This window comes from Fukomys damarensis, unplaced genomic scaffold (assembly GCF_012274545.1).
Source record: "Fukomys damarensis isolate Sample0158 unplaced genomic scaffold, DMR_v1.0_HiC HiC_scaffold_24, whole genome shotgun sequence".
Lineage (NCBI taxonomy): Eukaryota > Metazoa > Chordata > Mammalia > Rodentia > Bathyergidae > Fukomys > Fukomys damarensis.
In genome coordinates this window covers 57,509,953-57,532,382 of record NW_022900936.1, presented here as the reverse complement: position 1 = coordinate 57,532,382, position 22,430 = coordinate 57,509,953, and the positions used below count along the sequence as shown (strand labels likewise).

The 22,430-nt window shown below is 37.6% G+C and overlaps 1 protein-coding gene across 5 annotated transcripts in view; it reads left to right on the top strand.

The window, feature by feature from the left end:
* Cfap44 (cilia and flagella associated protein 44) overlaps window positions 1-22,430 on the top strand; it is a 111,973-nt gene that overhangs the window by 40,828 nt on the left and 48,715 nt on the right. For all 5 annotated transcript variants that reach the window (XM_010630105.2, XM_010630101.2, XM_010630103.2 and 2 more), the window contains 3 exons: window positions 272-382; window positions 6,192-6,350; window positions 7,470-7,703. In XM_010630105.2, the coding sequence (XP_010628407.1) occupies window positions 272-382; window positions 6,192-6,350; window positions 7,470-7,703 (504 nt within the window). The remainder of the gene's footprint in view (window positions 1-271; window positions 383-6,191; window positions 6,351-7,469; window positions 7,704-22,430) is intronic.

Below are 22,430 nucleotides of genomic sequence, written 5' to 3'. Positions count from 1 at the left end.
CATACATTAAAATGCAAACATGTACACTGTGGGATTTTTTGTGAATTAATTTATTTATAAAGAATTTATGTACAAGTATGGTATTCACATTTTCAGAACCATATACTGGAACAAATAGGGAAAATGAAGCAAATAATTTAAATCATGTTTTCAGAAAAATCTTAGCTGTATGATCATTGAGTATACCATATGCCATTAAAGGCTCTTTTGTGCTCTGTAAACTAGATTTCATAGTAATATACATTTGGTGAATGTGTCTCTTTTTTCTCAGAGTGAAGATCACACTGTCTTTTTCTTTGAAGTGGAAAAAGATTATAAGCCAATCGGTTATATCAAAACTCCCGGACCTGTTTGCCAGTTAATATGGTCCACACTCTCTCATGTAAGTTATCATTATCTCTCCTCAAGCTTAAATCTCAATAACCACATCATGAAGTGATCTTATAGCTAGAGAATAACAGGTGAGTTTATTCATCCCACGCCCAGGAACACAGTGACAGAAAGCACCGGTGGCTGCCGCTGAGTTCCGCTGGTCCAGTGACACTCTGGGGCTCTGTATTCTCCTCACTACCTCCTTTCTCTTCCAGACTCTAAATAGTTGGCCACCACTGCCTCTCCAAACACAGGGTTATATCAGGCTTTGCTTCAGCATTGATGACTTTTGGCTAGACATATCAGAATGCTCTGACTTGGATCATTCAGTCGTCAGTCTCTCTGACAATCAGAAGCTCAATTCTAAAACCTGAGTGTACTTTTCCTCATCATTTAGTTTTTTTGTTTTGTTTGTGGTACGGGGCATTGAACTCAGGACCTTGCACTTGTGAGGCAGGAGGCGGAACCACTGAGCCAAATCCCCGGCCCCTTTCCTTATCTTTTATCTCTTTACTTTTCCTCTACTCCCAAATCATCTCTTTTCTAACCTTCCATTGCTTCTTTCCTAACAATTTTCAGTATTGACTATTAATATCATTAATATCTCTAATTTACAAGGTGTGAGCATAGGATAATTCATCTAAATGTTGGTTGTCTAAGTGTTCTGCAAAGTGCCTAGATAATAATACAGATAAAAACCTGGAAGTGCTGGCAGGATTATTGGGAAAACATTTGAAATCAACTTGAAGCTCTTTGGAGGATATGTTAGTATTGTCTGGAGAAGTCCTTTAAAAAATTAATCAACAAATAATTATTGTCACCATCTTTACTAAACACTGGTGAATTTGCTAAGCTGAATGAAGACTTTATTCTCAAGGAGAAAAAGTACATACAAAAAGTGTACACAAAGTATGTATACATACGTTTAAAAACTTTATTACTGGACAATAAAAAGGTTCACAAGGGAATTGGTAATTGAAATCTCAGTGGTATAAACTGTTACAAACGGTGCATAAAAGACCTCATGGACACAGGATGGATTTATTCTGTCTGGATGCAAACAGGGCTGAGATTCATCCTATGTTTTCCCTACCTACCACACAGAAGAACAAAACGGACCTCTCTCTGTCCTCTCGCTTGAAGGGAGAGGGAGAGAAGCTGAGCAGAAGAAAGGGTGGAAGTATAGAGCAGCTGTAGAGGTGGCAGCCACCAGGCGGTGGGGCGGGTGGGAGGCCGTTCTTAAAGGCATAGTGAAGAGAGGAGAGAGGGTGATCTTAAAGCTGCAGAGACCATTAAAAGGCACAGAGAGTGGAAAAGCAGGGCCCAGGTGGCTAAGAGGCAGGAAAAAGGCCTTACCTGGCCTGAAGTTGCTGGAATGGCTGGAGCTGAGGAGCTGCCTGGAGTGCTTGAGCGAAGTCTAGAGACCTATGTCACCAAGTGGCCTCTGTAGGGTGTTTGGGATAAAGTATAAAGCCCTCCAAAGAGGGTTACCCTATCCTAACATTTGCCACTGAATGTTACAAACAACATACGAGAGGCTACCCGGACACAGGCTTTATGTGGGGAAAGACTGGAGTTTGTCTGTATGTAGATAGGGCTGAGATTCTGAATGATTTTTAGCAGCTAGCTGGGAGAGAAATTAAATTTTTATGGGCTTAAAAAGGAGGATATAATCCTAAGGAATCTAAAATGGAATGTTTATAATTAAGGGTCCAAGGACAGTCAGCAGACAATTACTAGACTTCTCAGTGCCAGGGATAGTGTACATTGTCTCTTAGATTTTCTTTATGGCCATCTGTTCTGTTTACTGAGGTAGCATGGGCCTTTTCTTGTCGTTTGCTAAGAATGGCATGTTTGCTGTGAAGGTCTGATTCAGGCCAGGTATGACATAAACAATTTGTGTTTTGAATTTGGAGCAGGGACTCTCCAGAAAGGGAAAAGAGGCTGGGACTATATCTTAGTGGTAAAACACTAGCATAATATTGTAACATCTGGGGAGCGTTGTACACCATAACAGGGTATGCCGCACTGAATCATCCAGGGGAGGACAAAAAGCCACTGTCAGTTCCCAGTGGTCCTAAACTCAGCATCAATAAAGAACTAAAAAAGCAGTTTAAAATAAAGTAAGACAACTTATGAAGACAGGGAAGAAGGAAGAGAGAGATAACAGACAGCTACTGTGGTTGACTAGGGAGAATTCAAAAGTGAATAACTTGTGGATCTCTTGTCTGCTGCTCCTTTTATTGAAATCTTCATCCCATATAGGTTCTTAGAATCTGATTGGCTCCCTGGCTTGTCTTTCATCCTAACTTTGGATTTCTTCCAGCCCGGAGACCTTTCCCTGTCCTTTGGTAGAAGGTACAACTATGGGTGGGCGCTTTATGGACAGATAGTTTAGGCGAAAGTATTAAGAGAAGGGGAGTTTACAATTCTTATGTTGGTGGAGCTACCTAGGAACTTCCTGGTCCTACTTCTTTGCCTTTGTCTTTCTAATTGCTTGAGTTTAGATATCTGCCTTAGTCTTTCTAATTCCTCAGAGTCTAGCTGTCTTTGCCTATCTAACTGCTGGAGTCTGGCTGCAGAGATTAAAACTGCCTTATTAATGTTTAATAAAGCTCAAGGAGTCCTTCATCCTATCTTTTCCCTACCTACAGTGCTCCCTGTCTTGCAGTATCTCTCTATACTAGTTTTTCAACTTCCTTTGGATCTATAATTATTTCAAAATAAAAGCAAACATATGAGATTAAAAAGCCAGCACAATTCAAAAGTTATTTCAAGCAGTTGTCTGTTAACACTTGTATTTATAATATTTGAGAATTACCCACCTCCAAGTATTTTACTCTGTGCAGCAGACACGCTGCAGAACTCTTTTATTCAAAAGCAGTAGGTCTTAGTTAGATCTTACCAGATTGTCAGACTGCATACCTGCCTGAAAGCATTAAGCTTCTGCCTTTTGTTTTTGGGTTTGTCCAGTAAGGGTGGATCCCCTATGTACAGGAAACCATCCTTCCCACTATTAACAAACCATGATCACTTTAGTAGCAGTGTGGGGAAATTACTACAAGATCAGAGGCAGGAGAATAATTTGGGAAGCTATGTTTCAGATAAAATGTGACCAGGGGGTGAAAAGTCTGTGCAGAGATATGTAGAAAACAGAATTGTCAGAATTTGGTGATCTTTAGATTTTCTGAACATTATTTTGAGGTGTCTAATAGAATTCATTGCTATTAATTCTTTCTTCTTTCTGAAAACTTCCTTCTACCCTTGTCATATTCTTTAGATCCTCATTTATTGCAAGACTGCTGTTGGAAAGATCTCATAGTTTTTACTGTTCTGTAATTTTTCTTTCATTGTTGAAGCATATTTTTGTTGGCACAGTATTCTAGATAGCAGTTTATCTTCCTGACAGAGAGTGGAAACTGTGTTTTGGATGAGTAGATGCTAGTACTTCAACCCAGTTCAGTTTAAAGATGCATACAAAAACAACTGCTGCCTCCTTCAACCTGGAGAGAAAAAGTGTTGGAGAGTCCCATAATCTCTGGTTAGGCTGATTAATGGAGTTGCCTGAGAAGACAGAGAGGTATCTGCTTTGTCTCACGTACAGACACTAACACCATAGGGTAATAGAAAATGAAGAATGAGACAAAAGCGTTCTAAATGGGGGAACAAGATAAATCTTCAGGAATTGACCCTAATGAAATGGAATTATATAATTTACCTGTCGGGGATTTAGCTCAGCGGTTCGGTGGCCTGCCTCCCCAGCGCAAAGGCCCAAGTTCGATCCCTGGTACCAAAAAAGAAAAACAAAAAGCTTTCGATTATAGTTAACTTTCTTTTCAAACTACAAGCAGTTATTCAGGATGACATTACCACTACATGGATAATTAACCAAACAGCAGCAAACTGAACTTTTGAATTCTGATCTCCCATAATCTTTAGAGCTCATCCATGCACTTTCATAGCCAGTCGTTTGACACTATTATTGCTGTATTTTAGTTTGCCATAAAAAAAAGTACCACAGTTAAAGTAACTTAAACTACAGAAATGTATTTTATCAAAAATTTAGAAGGTAGTCCAAGGTTAAGATAGTGGTAGGTTTGATTTTTTTGTAAGGCCTCTCTGGCATAGCTGTTTTTCTCTGCGTCTTCACATGGACATCCTCTGTCTGTTTTGCTTGTATCCTCACCTCCTCTTCACAAGGACGGTAGTTACAATAGATTAAGGGCTCATTCTTACAACCTTTTTAAAACTTAATTACTTCTTTAAAGTTTCTATTTCTTACTCTCATTCTAAGGCATCGGGGACTAGGACTTCAATAAATGGATGTGTGTGGGATACCGGCACAATACAGCACATTAGAGTTAACTATTCACATAACCCATTCTCTGATGACAATCTTTCTTCCTAGTCATTTGGCTCTTCCTGCTCCAGTATGTCTTTGTCTCTGATGGTACAGAGACCTGTGTTTTATTTCTAGTTTGCTTTCTGTTACCCATTAGTTCATTCTTTCCTTACTTTCGTATGTAGTTTAAATTTTATAACTCTTCATTTCCATAGGGTTAGGAATTGAATGTTCATGTTCCTGTCAAATTAATTTTTTGAAGCCTGAATTCCCAAAATGACAGTCTCTGGAGGTGGCACCTTTGGGGAATTATTAGGCCATGAGGATGGAGAATGAATGGGATTCGGGGCCTTATAAGGGGAGGGAGAGAACAGTGGTTTTTTTTATGTGAGAATACAAAAGACTGACAACTGCAACCCAAGAGGCACGCTCTGGCCAGACACTGGTGCTTTTCTGGACTCCTCAACCATCAAATGTGAGAAAAATAAATATCTGTTGTTTAAACCACCCAGTGTATGGCATTCTGTTATAGCACTCTGAACTGACCTAGACAAATAAAGATCCATAGCATTCTTCCAGTCCCCTGATCTTCCCTATTTCTGTATTTTTTCTGCGTACCTATCTGGAGATGCATCCCCAAATATCCCCAACTAATTCACATTTACCTGCTGCTGGACACGGTCGTATGTCAAGGAATATTTGCTCCTCCATACCATAATGATTCAAACGGCCCCCACACAATCCCTGGATGACTCAGCAATCCTGGGACAGTGCTTTTCCCTCATTCACGTGTGCTGACCATTTAAAAACTTCTCTCCTCACAGCTTCAGTAACTCCCTGTGTCTCTCGGCATTACTTCACGGAAAGAGCAGAGGCCCTCACGAAGAAGCTTCTTCACCTTCCCACTACCAGGCAGACATTTCGTTTTCCTCTGCACCTGCCTCCTCTGCTTTCTTCTTTTACAACAGTGGACTTTTCTCCTTTCCTGCTTAGCAGTTCTGTCTCTAGTCCTTCGAGTTCTACTCCCTCCATCTTTTTTTTTCTTCAGTATTTCTCTTTAGTTCTTTTTTCTGCCATATAAATTTAACTTCACCTCTTTGCTGGATAATTTTCATCAGTATTTAAGTATATTCTAGCCTTTCCCACTTACAAAAAATAAATTCCTTTATCTTATGTTCTCTTCCACCTACTGTACCATCTCTCTTTTCAGCCATCTTTCTCAAAAGTATTGACTATTCCGATAGACTAACTCCACTTCCTTACCCATCCCTCCTTTACTTGGCTTAGTTCATTTCTACTAATGATGATGTCATTAGGGATAACTAGACTTAGTAGCAATAACCACAAAGAAGAATCAAGTATCTTTTTAGAATAGTTATAATACATATCAATTATACTTTTCTGGTTTATACTTTTTGAATTATGCTTGTACAAATTTGTCTAAATATAAATTCCATGTTTAATCTTCCCTGTCCAGCCTGAAAGCACTTTACTGATTATCTGTGAAAATGGCTATGTTCTTCAAGCTCCGTATCCACCCATTAATGAAGAAGAGAATCACGATGTACTCTCCTATGAAATCAGTGACATGCCCATCAGATATTTCCATTTCTCAAGTGTCAAATCTAAGATTGTGGTACGAGATAATCTTGAAAAATTACCTTCTAATATTTTCCATTCCATTAGAATATGAAATACCCTGTGTGAGGTGCTGGGAGAATGCCAGGAAGAATAAAACAGAACCTGCCCTTGAGGAGCTTTTAATCTTAGGGGAAAGCAGCTGACCGTATCAGGAAGCAACAGTGAATGGGAGTTGCAGGTCTGCACGGGAGTGGTTAGGTGACTGAGGCTGATGGAGGTGTGGGAAGAGATCAAACAGGGTTGCACAGAAGTGACTGACATTTAACAGAGAATGGGAAGAATTTTTAAAGGATAAATTGGGGAGGCTGGTGATAAAGTCTGGGAGAATATCTGGAGGGAAAGCTGAGTTGTGAGAGTTTCCAGTTTTTTCCCAGAGATGAAGACTGGATTGATAAAATAAAGGGAAGCAGTCGGTGGAGGGATGCCGCGGGAATCTGTGACCAGATGGAGGGGCTCCTCAAAAGCCAGCCAAGGGCTGTGGATTTGGCTCAGTGTTCTGCCTCCTGCCTCAGCCAAGATGTTTCAATTTAGACAGTGTTTTTTAGAAGGGGATTGATGTGACAAAATCATGTCAATGAGGATGGTAATTCTAAGGGATAAACGAAAGAGAAGTCAAAGAAGACTGGAATATTAGTGTTAGGGTCTTTTACAGTGGACAGTTGATAGACAATGAGGGTCTAAATCATTGTACTTCTAAAGTCAGGAACAACTTCCCTCATGGACAATTTCAGGTCACCTTGTTCCCGGATTGACAGTGACAAATTCTGAGAGAAAAACTATTTGAAGTCTCAATTAGGGAAGAATGACAGTTTCTAGAAAACCAGTGAATGAAACAAAGATGACAGGCATTCCACTGATTTGAATGTTAGTGATAAAATAGTAATTATTTTTTGGTACCAGGGGTTGAACTCGGGTCCTTGCACTTGCAAGGCAGGCCACTGAACCGCTGAGCTAAATCCCCAGCCCATAATAATCATTTTTAAATATAATTTTTACGTCAGAGCTATGAGATTTTCTAGAATCCTATCTTCCTTCTATCATCTTTGTTATAATTTCCTGTGATATAAATGAATGTTACAGTAGTTTTTTATCTACCTAATGTCTCTTTTAAAAGAGATTAAGAGAAATTGAAAAGAGAGAAAAACAAAAGGAGTTGAAGGCAAAGGAAAGGGAAGCAAAGAGGGGGAAACTAGTAGAAGAGAGGGGAGAAGATGGAGAACAAGAATTCCATGAGGAGGAGGAGGAAGAGGAAGAAGAGGAGCCATTACCTAAGATTTTCTTTCCACCAAGCCCTTCTCCCATCCTCTGTGGCTTCTACTCTGAACCAGAGAAGTTCTGGGTTTCACTGGTGAGTAAATATGTAAAAATTTTACTTCAGCTGTAGTTCAATCTAGTACACAGTTGTTGTTTACCACCACATGCTTACTTTCTCATTTATATGTTAAGACTTTATTAACTATTGTTGAAGTCAGTTTTGATAAATGAATGTGTTGCATTTGTTTTTATATCATCTTAATATTTCTTTTATATCTGTTATACTTGTTATATCTGTTATCATTTATGACAAACATACATGTTCCAGCCAAATCAAAAGAGAAAAAGGATTAAAGGTAGAAGGGCAAAGAGCTAAGGGATTTTCCATCTGAGCATATGCGTGTGTGTGTGTGTGTGTGTGTTTCTTTGACGTGGGACTCACTAAGTTACCCAGACTGGTCTCTCACTCAAGACCATCTGCCTCAGCCTCCCAGGTAGCTGGGATTACAGCACACTTGATCAAGTCTATTGTTTTGTGATTTTGAAAATAATAGTTTTCTTGGCAGCACTCTAGAGATGTCTGTTTTCCTCTCATTACCTACACCAATGCTGAGTACCTTGTGGAAATCTAGGAATATGAATATTTTTAGAATGTCTCCTAGCCACCCTGAGCAACACTGAGACTTGGCTAAGAAAACAGGAGGAAAATATTAGGAAGACAAATGCTAGAGCTTTCAAACATGCTGAGAGTACACCCTCTAGTAGTGTCGGGAAACATACTCTCAGTCTCTCACCCACCAGGTTTTACTTCATTAGAGATGTCGCTGTTTTCAGTCCTCCTTCCCTCCCCAAGCCAACAAAAAAGTGTATCATTACTAATTCATAAGTGGCCCAGGCTCTGGCCAGGGCAGGACACTGACTAGTCAAGGACTGCGGCTATAGGGAGTGATGGAGGTTGACTCCTCCCCTCTCCTAGCTTTTCTAAGAATACATCTTTTGAGGAAATTTAAAAGGAATCAGCAGTAAAGACAGCAGATAGTATTTGATTACATTTCCTAGTACTCATATCTTTTCTGTAACACAATTAATGTATATTATTAGGAGGCATTACAGGGATAAAGAGATAAATCAGACATGATTCTTGCCTTCAGGAGATTTCCTCATAGGAGGGACAGATGTACGGAAACAACTGGAATAGATTTCCAGTGTCCTGGAAACATAGATGGAAAAATTATTAAATACTTAACAGACATGCTTAGTGTGTAATCATAGGACTGCTAAATAAATATTACGTGGGTTATATTTATACTAAAATTTATTTTTCACTTGTCTGAAATTTAAATTAAACTGGTCATCCTGTATTTTTATTTGGCAAAGATGGCAATTTATTATGTACTGAGCACCATTCTAAGTGATGTATGTAACCAGCTTATAAAATAAATGTTGTTATTCGCATTTGACATATGAAAAAACCAAAGCATAAAACTGTTAAATAACTTACCCCCAGTGTGGTAACTAATGCAGCGTGGAACTAGGATATGGGCAATCAGGTAAAACTTTCATGTCTTTTCTCAACCAAATCTAACACACGACAGGAAGAATCTATACACTTCTGTCTGCCTTGCCTGTTATACTTGGTAACTGTTCCTTACAACTCTCTAAGAACATTGTAAAGGAGCAGTGAAGGGGAAGAGAAGAGAAATTGAAGAAAAAGTGATTTTTTTTTTTCCTTCACTAGTGATTAACTGTCTTCCCTTCCCCTTCACTGCTCCTTTACAGGAAACCCAGAAATCCTTCTGTGGCATTCTTGGTGACAGTCTCCACCTCCTATTCTGTCATCAGCCCATCTCAGATTGGCTTCTGTCTCCACCACTTCCGTTCCCGGATGATTGCTGTATAACAAGCTCTGTGATCACATCTCTGTACATTTGACCTTTCAGAAGCATTTGATGGAGTTGACCCTCCATCCTTCTCAGAATGCTTTCTTTTCTTGGCTTCCAATAAATCACGCTCAACTGTGACTCCTCTTCAGCCTTTTCTGCTGGCTCCTCATTTGCAGAACTAGACTTGAGGTTTGAAGTACTGCAGAATGGGATTCTTGGTAAAGTGACCTCATCTTTCTCATATATGGCTTTAAATCGCACTTATTTGCCAATAAATCTCAAATATTTATTTTTAGTCCTGATCTTTCCCTTCATCTTCAAGCTTGTGTATCTAACTTGACAATTTTGGCACCTCAAAATTAACATATTCAAAAATTAAATTTGTGTGTGGTGCTGGGGATTAAACCTAGGGCCTCAGGTATGCTAAGGGAGGTCTCTACCAGTGAGCTGTAGCCCCAAACACAACTTTTAAACCAGAATTGCTCCATACAGACTTGATTTATTTCCATGACAGTAAATAAGCCAACCATCCATCCAGTTATTCAGCCATCCCCACAAGAATTATGAAAGATTTTTCTCTTTCCTTTAACTTATATCAAAAGTATATCTCTTATAAATAAATAATGGTTAAATTTCTTTTAAAAAGTTCTGTAGGACGATTTTAGGCTTTTTAATAAATTACAATACTCACTCACATTTAATGTAATTATTGGTGTATTTTAGCCCTAAATCTACCTTACTAATGATTTTTATTTATTATACTTGTTTTTTTCTCACTTTTTACCTTCTATTAGAAGATTAGATTTTCCTCAAATTTTCTTCCATTAGGTATTAGTTATATATTCCTTTACTTGTGCTTACTTCGGCAGCACATATACATTCCTTTACTATTCTTTTACAGGTGATTCCAAAGACTGTAATATCCAGCTGACTTAGTAAGATTTTAATAATTCCAGAGGAAAAGAATCTTAGAGCAGTTCAACATCATGTATCCTCTCCACTCTGTCATGTATTTGACTGACATACTCTGTCATGTATTTTATTTTTATATGTATTTTTATTTCAAGACAACATTTTACTGTTGTTTTATATTGTTAGTATAACTTTGCTAATTTTTCTTGCTGTAGATTTTTTCTATACCTCTGTAATTCTATTTTTTGCTTAAAAATAGCCTTTAATATTTACTCTGTGATAAATTATCTATTTTCTTCTTTATTTATTAGTATATATTTGCCATATATAATGATTGCATTCATTGTGGGAAGATGTGTACATAACACATCTTTTTTTTCTTTTCTTTTGATACCAGGGATTGAACTCAGGACCTTGCACTTTTGAGGCAGTTGGTGGAACCACTGAGCTAAATCCCCAGCTTCCATAACACATCTTAATTTGTGTTTTATTCCCTTCCTCTCCCTTCCCCCCTGCCTCCCTCCATCTCTTGATCCTCTTTCTTTTTCCAAAACTTCTGTTCCCTATTATTTATCTTTTATTTTGCTTTTTAACTTATTTATTCTTTGGGTTTCTCATAGAAGAGAAATCATGTGGTATTTAAGCTTGTGTGTCCGATTTGTTTCACTTAATATTATACTCTCAAAGTGCATCCATTTTCTTACAAATTCTTACAAATGCTGCAAATTCTACAAGTTTTATCCTTCTTTATGGCAGAATAGTATTCCATTGTATGGAAATACTACATTTTAAATCCATTCATCTGTGGACATATAGGCCACTTCCAACATTTAGGTATTACGATTTGTGCTGCTATAAACGTGAATATGCATGTATCCGTGTAATATGATGTCTTTAACTCAGGAAAATATATAGAAGTGGAATATCTGGATGAAGTGGAATTCTAGTTTTTTGAGGAAAACTCATACTGATTTCCATGGTGGTTCTACTTAGTTTACATTTCCACCAACAATATAAAAGGTTTCCTTTTACCCAGAAACCTCACCAGGATCTGTTATTATTTGAATGCTTGATGATAACCATTTTTGTGGAGAAAGGTAGAATCTCAGTGTTGTTTTAATTTGTGTTTCTATAATGGCCAGAGACACTGAACATTTTTTCATATACTCATTGGCCATTTTTACTTCTTCTGAGAAGTGTCTGTTCATCTCAGTTGCCCATTTTTAATTGGGTCTTTGGGGAGGGTATAATTTTTTGAGTTCCTTATATACTCTAGACATTAGTCCTCTGTCTGAAAAATTGTCAAAAACTATCTCCCACTCTGTAGGTTGTCTCTTCACTTTGTTGGTTGTTTCCTTTGTTGAGCAGAGGCTTTTTTATTTGATATGATCCCATTAGTTGATTCTTGGTACTATTTCTTGTGCCGTTGGGATTAGAAAGTCCTTCCCTACACCTATTTCTTCAAGAGTTTTACCCATTTTATCTCCCAGCAGATTTCATGTTCCTGTTTTAACATTTAGCTCTTCCATCCATTTTGATTTTACTTTATTACATAGTGAGAGATATGGGTCTAGGTTCAATTTTCTGTATGTGGATATCTAGTTTTCCCAGCAGCACTTGCTAAAGAGGCTGCTTTCCTCCAGCATGTTTTTGGCTGAGACCTCTCTTCTAGTTCTGACCCTCTGTTCTCACACTGGTCATTCCTGCTGCCCATATTATCAGTAGAATCTTTTGTCTCCTAGTTTCAGTTTTGTACATTTTTATGCACTCTTAATTCTGTACTATCTGTTCATTCATGCTTTGTAACATTTTGTTTAGTTAGGCTACCTTTTTATTAGTGTCTTCTGTAAGCTCAGTGATCATTTCATGTCCATTATGTATTGAGTTGATGAACACTTGTTTGTGAACAATTTAGTTTGCAAAGTAAAGCATTTGGCAAAATTTTGTTTTTGTTTGTTAGCTCTGGATTGGGTGACCAACACAACCGGGGCCATCTTTCCCACATGTACGTGAATGTGGCCATCCGTTGAGGTCTCCTTCTAGAGGAAGGGACTCGGGGAGATGACCGCGGACACAATGAATGACCAAAAGCTGATGGCTAATGGCAAAGTTTATTTCTGACACAGGGTGTTATATACTAGGCCACACACACATAGTCATTATCTCAGTGGTTTGATGATTAACAGCAGTTATGAGCAGTGATTAACAGCAGTCATGAGCAGATACACACTGTTCAAACTAAAGACATAATATCTAGATAAAACAACATCTGTTTATGACTAAACGGGAGTGTAAATCGGAAATAGGAATAAAGAAGAGATTAGGGGGTTGTTTTTAGGTCAAGGGACTTGGCTCCAGCACATCACCTTTGGGACACCTGTGCCCCAGGGAGAACCAGCATACCGGGACTCGGGGTCAGCGCTTTGGCCATCCGTCCTCTCATGCCCCAACAGCCATCTTTTCCAGAATTGTGGAATTAAGTCTGTGAACAAAGGTACCACTGTATATCATCTTTGAGCTCACTGTACACCTTATTGATCTTGTATTCATCTCCTATTATTTCATCTTATTCAGCTGTTTGGCTTTTGACTTCCCCCCTATTGATGTTTCAGGAATCAGCTTAGGGAGATTTGGAAGTTTCTAGATATATTTTGTTGCCTTTTATTTTCATTTTTGTTTCTTTCTTTTGTGCTGTGGTTTGTAAGTTAATTATTGTGGAAAGACTTTGTTGCTAGTAGGGAGTTTTTTAGTATCTTTTCTTTACAGGTATATTCTAGGCATGGCTAACTATGCATCTGTCCCAAGATCCAAGTTCCTCTGTTAATTTGGCTATAGTGTAATTGGCCTACCACTCAGTTCTCCAGAAATGAACAATTGTAGTTTTGATGACACAAAGTCAAACAATGTATTGGCATTCAGTGAGAACTAATTAACAACAATAACTGTACTACCCTGGCAATAGCAACAAATTCAGCAACAATAATATGGTAAAGGTGGACTGGATATTGACATTCCATTAGAACTAGTAAAAGTTGCCTCTGTTCCATCATTAACCAGAAAAGAGATTTATAATTTAAACTCAAAGACAAATCAAATATTGACATATACAGTAGATAAGTGGGTTGGGGATGAGAGAATGAAAAAAGTAATTTTTTAAATGTTTTTTTGTTTTTTTACAAAGAAATTTCAAGAGCATTTCTTCATTTCATCCTTCTAAAAACTCACAATGTACATAGGGCAAATTATCCTCCGTTTACAAATGAAGATATAGTTACTATGTGGGAGTACCCAGGTCACTAAATGTCCTCTTGCTGTCATACTTCATGCCAGTGGTGAAGAGGAAGTAATTCAAATCTTCAGACCCACAGCCAAAGAGAGCACATGACCCATTGCAGATGTGTGTGCACATGTATGTGTGAAAATTTGTTTTCATGTGACTAACAGCATAAGCAAAATACAGCCATACAAGAAACACCTGTAAAAACAGAGTTCACCGAGCTCCTTACTTGGAAGGTGATCACACATAAAAGGATGAATGATACCTATGAGAAATGCTGGAGACCCACTCACAGTGGCAGGTTTTCCAGGATCAGCAATTTGCTATGGTTTGCTGGAGGGAAGCAAAATGGCAGCCAGTGGTTCACTACTTCTAAGAGGCTGGGGTCATGCTTTTTTTTTTTTCCACTAAGTTTATTGGTACATTTTAGGTATACAATACAGTTACATTCATCATTGGGGTCTTGTACCTTTACATGATGTATCATGGTTCTTATTTTTTTCCCCTTTTCCCCTGTCTCTCCTTCACCCCCACCACCCTTCCCTATTTACAAAGACTTTGTTTCCATTTTTTCCTTCACTAATTTTTTCTTATCCCTTCTTTCCTTTGCCCTGCCCTTCCTACTTCCCCTACTCTTTAGCCCTTTTCTTTCTATTTTACATTATCAGTTATACATTTTGAACCTTATTTACTCTTTTACTTTTTCACACCGGAGAAACTATACGGTATTTACACATGTGTGTTTCATTTATTTCACTTGAGTCTGGCCTCAATGTGCATCCATTTAGTTATAAATTTTGCAAGTTTCTCATTCTTTATGTCTAAGTAGTACTCCATTTTATAGAAAAAGCACATCTTTATCCAGTCTCCAGTTGATGGGCAATTGGGCTTTTCCCAAGTTTTAGCTATTGCAAACTGTGCTGCTATAAACATGGGTGCACATATATTGCTGTGGGATGGTTCTTTTAATACTTTTGGAAAGATACCCAGCAGAGGAATGGCTGGGTCAAATGGAACCTCTAATCATAGTTGTTTGAGGTATCTGCATATTGATTTCCATAGTGGTTGCACCAGTCTGCACTCCCACCAGCAATGGAGAAGGGTTCCTTTCTCTCCACATCCCCAACAGCATTTGTTGTTGGTTGATTTCTTGATAGCAGCCATTCTTTGTGGGGTGAGGTGGAATCTCAGTGCTATTTTCATCTGCATCTCTTGAATGACCAGTGATGTGGAACATTTTTTCAAATATATACTTGCTTCTTTTACTTCTTTGTATGAGAAATGTCTATTCTTTTCAGATGCCCATTTTTGAATTGTGTCTTTATATTTGGGGGAGCTATTTTTTTTTTAGTTCTTTATATATTCTAGATAATAGTCCTTTGTCTGAGGAGCAGCTGGTAAAAAATTTTTCCCACATTGTAGGTTGTCTTTTAGATCTGTTGATGGTTTCTTTTGCAGTGCAGAAGCTTTTTAATAAGATGAGATCGCAGTTGTTGATTCTTGGTGCTAGTTCCCGTGCTACTGAGAATTTGTTCATAAAGTCCTTTCCTATGCCAATAGAGTTCAATCTAGCTTATCTTCCAGCAGTTTAGTGTTTCTGTTTTAGTATTTAGATCCTTGATCCACTTCAATTTTAGTTTAGTGCATGGTGAAAGATAGGGGTCTAGTTTTAATCTTTGGCAGGTTGAGATCTAGTTCTTCCAACACAATTTATTGAAGAGGCTATCTTTCTTCCAGGGAGATTGGTTGGCTCCTTTGTCAAAGATGAGTTGGCTGAGTATGTCTGGAGTTGTTTCCTTATCTTCTATTCTGTTCCACTGGTCCTCAAGTCTGTTTCTTTGCCAGTACCATGCTGTTTTTATTATGGTGGCTTTGTAGTATAGTTTCAAGTTGGGGATTGTGATACCCCCTTGTCATGTCTCTGTTGCCTAGAATTGCTTTTGCTATTCTAGGTCTCTTGTGGTTCCAAATGAAGTTTTGGATTGTTTTCTCTAGTCCTGTGAAATATACTGTTGGGATTTCAATTGGGATTGCCTTGAATCTGTATTTCAGTTTTGGAAGTATGGCCATTCTCACTGTTTGTTCCTCCAGGAGCAAGGGATGTCTTTTCATTTTCTGATATCCTCTTCAATCTCTTTAGAGTGCTGTAATTCTCAATGTATAGGTCTTTTGTTTCATTCATCAGATTGATTCCTAGATATTTCATTTTTTTGATGCTATTGTATTGTGAAAGGAATTATTTCTCTACTTTCTCTCTCAGTGAGTCATTTATTTGTGTACAAGAAGGCTATTGATTTTTGAGTGTTGACCTTGTATCCAGCTACTCTACTGAAGCTGTCAATTAAGTCTAGAAGTCTTTTGGGTCTTCTCTGCAGACTATCATATCATCAGCAACTAATGACTGTTTAACTTCTTCCTTTCCTATATTTATTACTTCTATTTTTTTCTCTTGTCTAATTGCTGGGTCTAATGTTTTCAGAATTGCATTGAACAGGAGTGGTGACAGTGAGCATCCTTGTCTTGTTCCTGATTTTCGCATGAAGGTTTTTAGTTTTTGACCATTTAGTATGATGTTGGCTGTTTGTTTTTCATAGATAGCCTTTATCAAGTTGAAATAAAGACCATCTGTTGCATCTATTCTGTATGTTTTTTTTTTTATCATGAATGGGTATTGGCATTTGTCAAATGCTTTTGCATCTATTGAGATGATCATATGGTTTTTGTCCTTGATTCTGTTAATATAGTGTATTACTTTTATCAATTTATGAATTTTGAACCATCCTTGCATCCCTGGGATAAATCCGACTTGGTTAGGGTGTGTGATCTTCTTGATGACCCTCTGTATTCTCTTTGCCCATATCTTGTTAAGGATTTTTTCATCTATATTCATTAGGAAGGTTGGCCTGTACTGGTTTCTTTTGCTTGGGTCTTTCCCTAGTTTCAGAATAAAAGTACACTCTTCCAAGAATGAATTCAGGAATGTTGCTTCTCTTTCACTTTCACTGAATAGTTTAAAGAATAGTGTCAATAGTTCTTCTCTAAATGTCTTGTAGAACTCAGCAGTGAATCCATCAGGACCCGGGCTTTTCTTTGTTGGTAAAGTTTTAAGTACATTTTCAATTTCACCGATTGTAATTGAAATATGTAGACTTTTTATATCTTCTTCATTCAAATTTGGTAATATGTACCTAGGAATCTGTCCATTTTTTCTGTGTTTTTCTTTTTATTAGAGTACAGGTTCTCAAAATAGGTATTGATGATCCTCTGGATTTCTGGTGGATTTGTTGTGACTTCACCTTTTTCATTCCTAATTGCATGGATTTGAGCCTTTTCTTTCCTTTTTTTAACAAGGTTGGCTAATGGTTTATTGATTTTATTTATTCTTTTGGAAAACCAACTTTGTGATTCATTGATTTTTTTTGTATTGTACTGATTTCTGCTCTGATCTTTATAATTTCCTCCCTTTATGAACTTTGGGTTTGTCTTGCTCTTCTTTTTCTAGGAGCTTAAACTTCAGCATTAGGTTGTTTATTTGAGCTTGCTCTGTTTTTCTAGTGTGGGGATTTACTCCCATGAATTTCCCTTGTAGAACTGCTTTTATTGTGTCCCATAGATTCCTATATGTTGTATTGGCATTGTCATTTGATTGTAGAAACTGTCTAATATCTTCTTTAATATTCTCTATGACCCATTGGTTGTCCAGGAGGGTGTTATTCAATTTGCATGTGTTTGTGGTGTTCTTGTGGTTTCTTATGCTAGGGACCTCCAGTTTAATTGATAATATACAAGGGATAACTTCAGTTCCTTTGCATTTACGTAGACATGTTCTATGAGCTAGCATGTGGTCTATTTTGGAGAATGATGTGTTTACTGCCAAAAAGAATGTATATTGATTTTGTGGGGTAGAACATTCGTAGATATCTATTAAGTCCATTTGTTCAAAAGCTTGGTTCAGTTCTGTTATTTTGTTGTTGATTTTTTGTCTAGATGATCTTTTTGTGACAGTGGTGTATTGAGGTCCCCATTACAATTGCATTAGTGCTCATTTGGTTTTTCATATCCATTAATATTTATTTTGTATAGTTGGGGGCATTAATATTTGGTGCATATATATATTTATGATTTTCATTTCTTCCTCTTGCCTTTTCAAGGATGTAGAGACCTTCTTTGTCTCTTTTAATTAGTTTGGTTTGAATTCTACTTTGTATGCAAATAAGATAGCTACCCCTGCTTTTTCCATGTTCCTGTCATATGGAGAAGTGTTTTCCATCCTTTTACTTTCAGTCTACGAATTTCTTTGTGAACTAAGTGGGTTTCTTATATACAACATATTGTATTTTGCTTCTTAATCCATTCTTGCTAGTCTATTTCTTTTTGTTTGATGAATTCAGGCCATTAATATTGATGGTTATAATTGATATGTATTGACTTATCCTTGTCATGTTATTTTCCTGTTGTTGGCTCTTTTATTTTTTATTTTTCTCCCTCTCTCTTTAATTTCTTGCCTTGCTTGGTGGATTTGCTCTCTTATGGAGTTGTGATCTTCATTGTCTTTTTCCAGGATATTGTTTAGAATTGTTTGGAGTGCTGGTTTGGTATTCCTGAAATTTCTCAGGTGTTCTTTGTCATGGAAGTGTCTTATTTCCCCATCAATTTTAAAAGATAGTTTTTCAGGTTACATCAGTCTAGGTTGGAGGTTGTTTGCTTTTGGGGCTTGAAATACCACACTCCAGAATGGTGTGCCTTTATTGAAGAGATTTCCTTCACTTTTCCAATGGGCTTCAATTTTCATCAAGGAGCCTCTGAGAGGCCCTCTTTCTGTTGTTCACTTCTACTGTATCTTCTGGAGCTCAGAAGAATGGCCTTTCTGACCCACTGCTCCTCTGTGGTGTGGGTACAGGTGCTGGCATGGCCCAGAGTTCAGAGGCGGGGTCGGGGGTGCTGTTGGTGCCCACACACCTGGGCTCCTCCACTCCTCTGCATCCAAGGGGCACTGTTACCAAAGGCTCAAAGAAGTAAAATTTTTAAAACATAGAAAAGATAGGGAGGAGAGGAAAGTGGAATAAAGGATTTTACTGAGGTGTAAAAGAAAATTAATAGGATTACATAAAAGCAACAGAGGAGAACAACAAGGAAAAGATATACAGTAAAATAAGAAAAAAAAAGAAAAGAGAAAATCCCAAACACCCACAAAACCAATTAACAAAGTGAAAAGAAAAGAATGAAGTTCAAAAAATTCTGTGTTTTTGACATAGTGGTCTGCAATACTGTAGTCCAGCAGATATGGGGGAGGGACAGTGCTAAAAACCTATTTGTTTCCATACTCACAGTTTTTGTATATGAATGCTGGATCCTGCCCTGCTCTCCCACTGGGCATTGTCAGTCAGTGAGTTCTACTGTAGGGCTATAATTACTCTGGCAGTGCCAGCTTCCATGTCCCCCTGTGTGCACCAAGTTGCAGGTTTCTCTGCCTGGCTTTACAGCCTGTGTGTTTTTGAGGTGCCCTCCCTGCTCCAGAGGCCCCTTGGTTTGTACACCACCAGCTGTGGCTGTCCAGTCTGAGCCATATTCCTTCTCAGATTTGGTAGATGGAGAAAGTAAACAGACCACCAAGTTCTGTGGTGCATGTAGGCAATAGAACAGGGTTTTAGCAGACCACTGGACTCATTGCCAGCACTTTTGGACCCTGGTCCTTCTGAAAGCCACACACAGCCATGGAGGGCAGGGTCTCTGTGTCCTTCCTACCCCGAGCTAAATTTCTCAGGATGTACTTATGTCTATCCTGTGCCCTCTTTGTAACTGTCTCTTGTGGCCATCTCCCACCCAGTCACTGTGGCAACAGAAACCCTAAAGTGTAGTTGTTTTGTAGGTCAGTTTTAAACAACCCCATCCCAAAAAGCCTCCTGATTAAACCCTGTCAGATTTGGTGGGTTCCTCACTAGAATTCTTCAGCCACTTTGGGGAAGGAATCACTGTTGGAGTAAACCCTCACAATGTTTTTGCGGTTTACAGCCTCCATGGCCTCTTCTTGGTGCTAGCACAACTGGCCCAGTCTGTTGTTTCTCTCTGTGGCTGCTGACCCTCCGTAGACTTACCTTGTGTCAGCAGAGACAGGTTCCCCCTCCCTGGGAACTGAGGTCTGCTTTTCAGTCTCTGCATTGTGCTGTTTCTCCAACTTCTCTGTAGTTTCTAGTTTTCTTATTAGTTCCCCCTGGATTTTTGGAGATCTACTACTTTTTTTTTTCTCTCTCTCTTTGTAAAGTTGCTTTCCAGGTGTCTCAATTTTCTGTTTGGGCACAAACATTTCACTCTTCCCTGAGATCTCTTTGATTCCTAGTAGGTCAGCCCAATGTGGTGCCTGTGTTTTGCCTTGCAGTCTCCCAATCTTCTTTTTTAAGACTATTATATATCTTTTTGATGGTTACCTTTCAGATTTTTATCTTGGAAGTTACAGGTTTTGTTTGTTTGTTTTGGTACAGGGGATTGAACTCAGGACCTTGCGTTTGCAAGGCAGCCAGTGGAACCACTGACCTAAATCTCCAGCCCGAAGTTACAGTTTTTAATTTCAAAATATTTCTTCAGTTTGCAAAAATCCTCACGCATAATCTGTTGCAGTGTTGCTTGGCTCATCTTCTTCTGGGATTCTAACTTTATTTATATCAAATTCGTCTCACTATGTCCCTTCCGTATATATTTTTCCTTTTAAAAAATCTCTCCTTATGATTTAGCCTATTATTTCTGATCTCTGTTTCAGCTTCTTAATTCTCTCCTGGATTTAGTTTTTCCAGTTTTAAACAATTGTAGTTAAACTCATATAACAAAAAAATTATCATCTTAACCATTTTTATGTATACAGCTCAGTGCTAATAAGCACTTTCATGATGTCATGCAATCACCACTGTCCTGTAACACAGAAACCCTGTATCTACCATCCAGCCCTTGCAGCCAGCACATTACTTTCTTTTTATTGAGTTTGTTGGTACATTGTAGGTATGCAGTACAGTTACATTCATTATTGGGATCCTGTACCTTTTCATAATAGGTCTTGATTCTCATTTTTTCCCCTCGTCCCTGCCCTCCCTTCACCCTCTCCTCCCCTCCCCATTTACAAACACTTTATTTCCATTTTTTCAGTTTCTCATATTTTTTTCCTCTCCCTTATTACCTTTCCCTCACCCTTCCCACTTTCCCTACACCTTTAGCCTTTTACTTCCTATTTCACATTATTAATTATCTCATTAGGATCCTATGTGTACTATTACAGTTTTTCACACCAAAGAAACTATTCGGTATTTCAGTTAAAAAAAATCTCTGTATGAACATTAAAAATAGGGAATCCTAAAATAAAACTAAAAAGGAAAGTAAAAGAGAAAAGGCAATGATGTAAGATTAAAATAATCCTTAATTCTGAAGATGGAAATGGTCCCTTAACATATTTAAATTGCTTCTTGCTCTTGTAGTCTTATCTTATTCTTTTTTTTCATTATTTAGAGAACACTTTATTAGTTTCTGTAATCAAACCCACGTTGATATGACCTTACATATTTAATACAGTGTATCACTCTGTACAAATGTAAAAATAAAAAAATTAACATTTCTAGACCAATATGGCTGTCCATTTCTGTACAATGCCAACTCAACACAGTAAATTGGGATAACTTTTTCCAAAGTTGACAGCACTGTTAAAATTTCCAAAAATTCAAATTATATATATGTATATATATATATATATTTATATTTATATAAAAAGACCAATAATAGCAGTATGATCTGCAGTCATCTGAACAAAATTATAGACATTCAGTACATTTCATTAAAAACAAACAAAACAAAGAAAAGAATAATATCCAGAAAACAGCAAAGTTCTGTTGCTGTTGTGGTTTTTTTATTAGCATCTTAATCACATCTGGAAAGAGAACATTCTAGAGTAATATCATTAAATACAGCTCTGATAAAGCACGGTCAGTACTATGTATCATAAAGCAGGTACAAGATATTTTACATTCACAGAGGTGTGATACAGTACCGTCCTACATCAATAATACTAGAATCAGTTTTGGTTTCAAATTTGCTTTGTCTGCAAATAAGATTACTACACCTGCTTTTTTCTGGGCTCCTGTCACATAGAGAATTGTTTTCCATCCTTTCACTTTTAGTCTGTGGGCTTCTTTTTGCACTAGGTGTGTTTCTTGTATACAACATATTGTTGGATTTTGCTTCTTATTCCACTTTGCCATTCTATTTCTCTTGATTGGTGAGTTGAGGCCATAGACATTGATGGTTATAACTGATATGTACTGACTTATTATTGACATGTTATTGTTCTTTTGTTGACTCTTTTTACTTTTTCACCTTCTAGCACATTACTTTTTTTACAACTTAAAATGCTTTCTCACACATGGAATCATATAGTACTTGTTGTAACCAGCTTATTTTATTTAGCATAATTTCCACCAATTTCATACACACCACAGCATCTGTCAGAATTTCCTTCCTTTTCAAGGCTGAATAGTACTCTAATGTACCACATTTTGTTTATCCAATTGGCCACTGGTGGACACTTGGATCATTTTTTTTTTTTGGTTATTGTGAATAATGGACAATAGCATGGGCATTCCAATGTCTCCATGGGATTCTAATTTCTGTTTTTTTAGGGAATATACTCAGAAGTAGAAGTATAGAGCCACACGGTAATTCTATTTTTATTTTATTTTTTGAGGAATTACCTAAGCATTTTCCACAGAACTAT